Below are 6,965 nucleotides of genomic sequence, written 5' to 3' on the forward strand. Positions count from 1 at the left end.
TCTGGAAGTTGGAGGTTGCAATGAGCCAAGATCACGCCACTGCACTCCAGCCTGGGCAATAGAGCAAGACTCCATCTAAAAAAAAAAAAAAATCACTGTTTATCAAGGGAATATTTCAAAGACTAAAGCAGTATTGTAATACACACCCAATGGAGTAATTAAAATGAAAAATACTGAAAATAAAGATGAAGAGTATCCTTTTCTGAAATTTGTTGATGGGAGTGCAAATCAGTCCAAATATTTTGGAAGACAATTTGATAGCATTTAGAAGCCTAAACATATGCCTACCTTGTGACCCATAAAATCTACATCTACGTATATACCCAAACAAAAGAAGTGTATATTTCCAGCAAAATACATGTTCAAGAATGTTTATAGGCTGGGCATGGTGGCTCATGCCTGTAATCCCAGCACTTTGGGAGGCCGAGGTGGGAGGATCACAAGGTCAGAGTTCGAGACCAGCCTGGGCAACATGGTGCAACCCTGTCTCTACTAAAAATACAAAAATTAGCTGGGTGTGGTGGCAGGTGCCTGTAATCCCATCTACTCAGGAGGCTGAGGCAGGAGAATCATTTGAACCCGGGAGGTGGAGGTTGCAGTGAGCCGAGATCGTGCCATTGCACTGCAGCCTGGACAACAGTGCGAGATTACATCTCAAAAAAAAAAAAAGTTTATAACAGCTTTATTAATAATATGTAGAAATTGAAAACAAGGCAAATGTCCATAAAGAAGATATTGGTAAGTAAATTGCTCTACATTCATACAATGAAATACTAAAATAAACAGCAATAACAAAGAAAATTGTTATGGATGAATCTCACATGACTCTCTATGTTAAGTGAAACACAAAAAAGTAAATGTACTATTTAACATTTATATGAAGTTCAAGCATGAGAAAAATGAAACTGTGATGATAAAGTAAGAATGTGGATATTTCCAGGAAGAGCATGGGGAGTAGTAATTGCTGGGAAAGGGCGGGCAGGAATACCCTAAAATGATAAAAATCTTCTATATTTTTGTCTGGGTGGAGGTATGTAATCATAGCCTTATAAATGTGAAAAAAAATTCATCGAGCAGTTAATGTTCGCGCACCTCAGTGTAAAATTTATATTTCAATTAAGAAGGAGTAGGGTTTTTTCACTGTACTGATTCTCCACCACTCCCACTGCACCGTCAATCCATGTGTCTTGAATTTAATAATCATTCCTCTCCTTTAGCATCAAAATGCAATCCTACCCTACACTTTCATTTCCTTAATCATATCCTAATTAAACTAAAAGATTCCAAATGAAAAAAGCTAAACATTAATCCAAACTTTCCCTTTTTCTAATAGAAGATAACTTTCCAAAGTTTGTAAATTAAACTATCTTCCAGACAGTTCACATGCCATGACTTCTGAAAGAATTGTTACCATTACTAATGTATTCAGATCAAAAAAATTATTCTTCTCATTCTTTATACAAAGTTGTACTTCCACTTACCCAATGCTGTGAATATATGACCTCTTCTAAGACCACCATCCCTTCCCTTTATGCCTTATTAAATATATAATGACAATTGCCTCCCCTAACAACTAGTTGGTTGCTGTGGTGCTAATGGCTCACTTATCCAGAGCTGTCTATTACTAATTTACATTATTCAGACCCTTGAGGTGGGGCTCCAAATTCTGCCTCCATTAATCTTCAGATAAAGAATGAAGCTTGTATCTAACAAACTTAACTCCCTCAAATCTGTTTATCTGTCCCTTAGAAGGCCTTCTATTGTTAAGTCTTGACTCAAGGTTCTATACCATCTCTGTGGGCACCATCCTTGATTCTATAAGAAACCTAACCTACTTCTCACTCACACAACCCAAAATTCTTTAAAAATTTCGCTTATCTTTTTGTCAAGACCACATCAACCACATTTTTCACTTCCAACACTCTTGCAAAAATGTTATTCCAAAACTTAACCCTTGAAAAGTTGCATGACATCGCTATGAATATAATTAGATTTCTTTAAATGCAAAAAAAAGAAAAAACAATTTAAAATGAAATCTGTCAGGGAAACGATGGAACAAGGAAATGTAGCTGAAGAAAAGCACAGCAGATTGTATTAAAATTCAAGAGCCCGGACTCCAGTTTCAGCTCTGGCACCAGGTACATGTGTGTCCTTTGGCAGCCTACAGCATATTTATGAGTGTGATGTATTACATGAGGAGACTGGAGTAAATGATTTCATAAGCCTATTCAAGATTAAACCCTGTATAACAGTAGAAACTATTCTCATAAAATAACAGTTGGAATAGTTGGGGTGGATAAGCAGTGCAGGGAGTAAGTACACTTAAGAATAAAAGTTAAAATTTTTCTCTAAGTATGGGAGAGAAAGAACTGGCATTTGTTCCCTCCCTGAAACAAGAAAAGAAACCCCCTGAATAACAAAGGTTTGGATTCCCTTTCTCATTCATTTTTAAGAGACTAATTTTCTGCAAAAGTTCCCCTCAGGGCAACTTTGACATCTTTATTCCTCAGACTGTAGATTAATGGGTTAATCTACATGGGCATTACAGCAGTATAAAAAATGGAGGACACGTTCCCCTGGTCCAGGGGTAGACTAGAAGGTGGTTTGAGGTACATGAAAGCACCTGACCCAAAGAAAAGCGATACCACAATTATGTGGGAACTGCAGGTACTGAAGGCTTTAGACCTGCCCTCTGTGGAGCTAATGTGGAGAATGCTGGAAAGAATAAAACCATAAGAGATAAAAATGGTGACAATTGGCACCCCAATGCCAATGGTCACAATATTAAAAACCACCAGCAAATTTATGTAAGTGCTGTTGCAAGAGAGCTCAAGGAGAGGAAGGAGGTCACACATGTAGTGATTGACAAGGTTGTCTCCACAAAAGGACATAAACGTTATGTTTCCCATATGAGTCACAGCCCCAAAAACCCCCATCCCATAGACACCCAGCAAAAGGAGCAAACACATCTGGGGAGACATGGTGACCGTGTACAACAGTGGGTTACAGACGGCCACGAGGCGGTCATACGCCATCGCCGATAGAATATAGGATTCAGAAAAGACAAAGAAACAGAAGAAAAAATACTGAGGCATACACCTTGCATAGGAAATGATGTTCTTCTTTGAGACAAAACTCATCCGCATTTTAGGGGTGAGGGTAGTGGAATGACTAAAATCTATGAAGGACAAGTTGAAGAGGAAAAAGTACATGGGAATATGCAGGTGAGAGTTGAGCCCTGTCAGGGTTATCAAACCCAGGTTCCCCACCACCGTGACCACGTAGTAACCTAGAAACAGGAGGAAGAGGGAGATCTGTAGTCCCGGCTGGTCGGTTAAGCCTGAGAGGATAAACTCTGTCACGGAGGAGGAGTTCTTGGCAGGCATTCTCCTCTAGGACTGTCTGTGAGAGAAAAAGAAGGAGTCACTCAGAAAGAGAGAAAGGCTACACACATTGGGAAGTTAATGGAAATTAAGGGAGTGGGAGGGAGAAGAAAAGAAACATTTACTGAGCACTAACTATGGAATAGGTGCTGTTCTAAATGCTGTGTGGCATTACACTCATCCCCGTTCCACAGATGAGGACACCCAGCCTGGGCTACCTGCACAAAGTCCCAGGGCTACAGAGTTGCAGCAGCCGGAGAGCTCTGTGGTCTGGCTTCCCGGTCTGAGTTTTTTTTGGCGGGGGATGGGGAGCGGGGCAGGGATAAAGGTTTTATTTTCCACTGTATATTCTCAATGCTTACTTGGTTTTTAGTTTAGTTTTTTTTTTTAACACAAATTAACAATTTAAAACTTGTAATTAAATGATACTCAATTACAGAGGAAAACATCCACAGTGCTATAGAAAAAAAAACACCAAGGGGCACAGGAAATATTATCAACATGACTCATCAGTAAATAAATGCAGATTGAAGGTAGGAACAATAATATGAGTTAGTGTGAGCTTCACAGGAACATCGAAATTACTCCTCTTACTTCTAACAGTTGACACTGAGCCTTCAAGTGACAAGCCAGGGCTCTGACAGCTGAGTGGTCTGAGCTTTCTTTTAACCACTCTGTTGTGGCACCCAGTGGCTCAGACAGGCACTCACCCCCTTCAGCTTGGAGCCACGGTGCTGCTCTCTACTGCCTGTCGCCCATCTCTTTCACAGAAATCCAGTGGCCCTGCTGAAAAGAACGTGACAACTTGGAGCCCAGGCCCATCTGCTTCTGCTTCTCCACTTTGAGAATCTTTATTCTCTTTGAGAATCTTGGTTCTCTTGCAGAACTGAAGAAAACGATCTCTGATTGTGACTTTGTCCCAAGGCTTCTGCCCAGCTGCCAGGAAAGAGACAGCAGTCTTTCCTAACACCGTGGATAACAGGCATCTGGAGAGTTTTATTCTGGAGTAGAGACCTCAGAGTAGTTAACAGAGGCTCCATCAGAGCCATCGCCAGAGACCACCTTCCCTAAGGAAAATAAAATGTTTGTTTACACTCTTGATCCTACTTTTAATGACCTATTCTTTCATTCAGGTTACATCTTTTTAAGCACAATTAAGGACAAGGCACTATGGGAAAAACCAATGCTTGCTACCTTGTATTAAGCACTTACTGTATACCAAACACTGTATCCAACCCAGCACCTTCATACAGACACCAAGAATCCAACACCAATGTACGAATGATTTTACCTCATTTATTTCTCATAACAACCTCATGAATTAGACATGTTAATCTCCGCTTTAAAAGTGAGAAACACACACAGCGAACAGATTCCAGAATCTTAAGTCAAACGCTGATCTGTCTAACTCCAATTTTCATGGTCTTTTCCACTGGCTGTACTACCTCCCTGTGATAATGAATTCTCTGAAGTATTTTTACTTACAAGGGTTTCATGAGATTCTTAATAGATAAAAACAAGCAGTCTTAAAGGATGGCTGCTAAAGTTTGGATACTTGACCTTCAAACCTCATGTTGAAATTTGATCCCCAGTGATGGAGGTGGAGTCTAAGAGGAGGTGTTTGAGATACAGGGGCAGTGCCATCCTAGTGGTAATGAATGAATCCTGACTCTATTAGTTCTCAAGAGAGCCTGGCACCTCTCTTTCCTCTCGCTTCCCCTTTATTGCCATGTGATCTCTACGTGCCAGTTCCCCTGGCTTTTCGCCATGGGTGGAAACTCCCTGAGGTCCTCACCAGAAGCAGATTCTGGCACCATGTGTTTTTGAACAACCTGCAGAATAGTGAGCCAAGTAAAATCTTTTCTTAATAAATTACCCAGTCTCAGGTATTCTTTCACAGCAGCGTATGTGGAATGAGACAAGGGTAGAACATATTAGAGCCAGGAAAGGTCAAATTAGGGAGTACTGGACTTCAGAGGAGAAGAGTCATTATTCCACTCACATCCAACATGAACTTTTCCAAGCTCAAAAAATAAAGAAATCTTCCCTGGTTTTCCTGCACTACCTGTTCATGCAAATTAAGCTTGATAATTAAAAACAAATACTAATTAGATAACTAATATCAATTTTTGTCAAGATGTGAAAGCCAGGGAAGGAATCCCACAGCTAATATGTCAGATGATGGGGACTTGAAGAAAGACGTAAACAAAAATAAATAATATTCCTTCAGTGAATACATATTTAGCATCCACTGTGTCCCAGAAACTCTTCTAAGTTCTTAGTTGGGGGAAAAAAACAGGCAAATTCTTGCCCTCATGAAGTTTTCATTCAAGTGGGAGAAGACAAAAAAAATGAAAGAAAAAACATGTAAAATGAAAAATGCTATTAAAAAAAAAGCCAGGGAGAGGGGTAGAAAAGGAAGGGGCACAGATTTAATTTTAAATAGAGTAATCTGACATTTCAGCAATGACTCAGAAGAGATTTGAAAAGTGTTTGCTTGATAAGATCGGTTACTCTTCTAAAACATTAGGCACTCGTGGCTTAACCAGCAGCCCTCCAAGGCATCACATTTTCATCCTTCACTTTAAATGCAATATCTTAAGCCAAATTACTGGCTCTAAGGAAGAAAATTATGAAAATAGTAAGAAGATAAAGGGGCAAGAGACCTTGTTGAGGATTCAGATAATCATAAGTCACACAATGTTGGTTAATGACTGAGACTGGTATGAAAGCTAAAAAAGCTTTGTGTAGCAACTTGCATTTTATAGCCCTTACTATGGACTTTTATATATTAAAGATGACAGATTCCATGGCCAAGAAATAAGTCTCTATTTGGGGAAATTCAAGCTTCAGTTAGCAGACGGATTATACACGCTTTTAGCCAGAGTTAAAGGCTGCAGTCCTCTTGGAGAAGTTATGAAATCATAACACAAAGGGAGAAGTCTTCTTCCAGGCAAGTCCACTGCATACAGGCCAGATGTGCACTATATCAGTGAAGACTTGCTCACCCTCAGCTCAGTCTCAGCAATGATAGTGTCTCATTGGTCAATGTACACTTGGAACTGTCCACGTCCCAGAGTAGTTCCAATGAACCCCAATCCTTGTTCTCAATCCCATTATACACACTGAAGAAATAGAGAAAAACAATTCATTATCAAAAAATTTTTAAAATAATAAAAATAAAAATTAAAATAGTGCAAGTTGCTACACAAACCTTTTTTAGCCTTCATACCAGCCTCAGTCATTAACCAACATTGTGTGACTTGTGATTATCTGAATCCTCAACAGGTCTCTTGCCCCTTTATCTTCTTACTATTTTCATAATTTTCTTCCTTAGAGCCAGTAATTTGGCTTAAGATATAGGGTCTTGAGACCCAAAGGGCAAAGAGGACCTTAGGGGTTCATTTAACATTTACTTTCCTCTAGAAGATTTAGAGGGTTCTTGCATTCCTGATGCCACACCAGGAAAGTTCTTCTGAGGTTTTTGTCACTTCAGAGATGGTTTCCATGGGAACTTCATTTCAAATGCATCAGCGTTTTATTTCAAATGAACCAAGGTTTCTTTAAATCATTTTCACTGTT

The 6,965-nt window shown here is 39.5% G+C and overlaps 1 protein-coding gene across 1 annotated transcript; it reads right to left on the bottom strand.

Annotated features, from left to right (window-relative positions):
- Positions 1-1,632: 1,632 nt before the first annotated feature.
- LOC105476293 (olfactory receptor 8B12-like) lies at positions 1,633-3,645 on the bottom strand. The gene has a single exon (XM_071073976.1). It carries the CDS (start codon positions 3,384-3,386, stop codon positions 2,532-2,534), a length of 855 nt encoding a protein of 284 aa, XP_070930077.1. The 5' UTR covers positions 3,387-3,645; the 3' UTR covers positions 1,633-2,531.
- Between the last annotated feature and the right edge of the window lie 3,320 nt (positions 3,646-6,965).

This window comes from Macaca nemestrina, chromosome 12 (assembly GCF_043159975.1).
Source record: "Macaca nemestrina isolate mMacNem1 chromosome 12, mMacNem.hap1, whole genome shotgun sequence".
Taxonomy (NCBI): domain Eukaryota; kingdom Metazoa; phylum Chordata; class Mammalia; order Primates; family Cercopithecidae; genus Macaca; species Macaca nemestrina.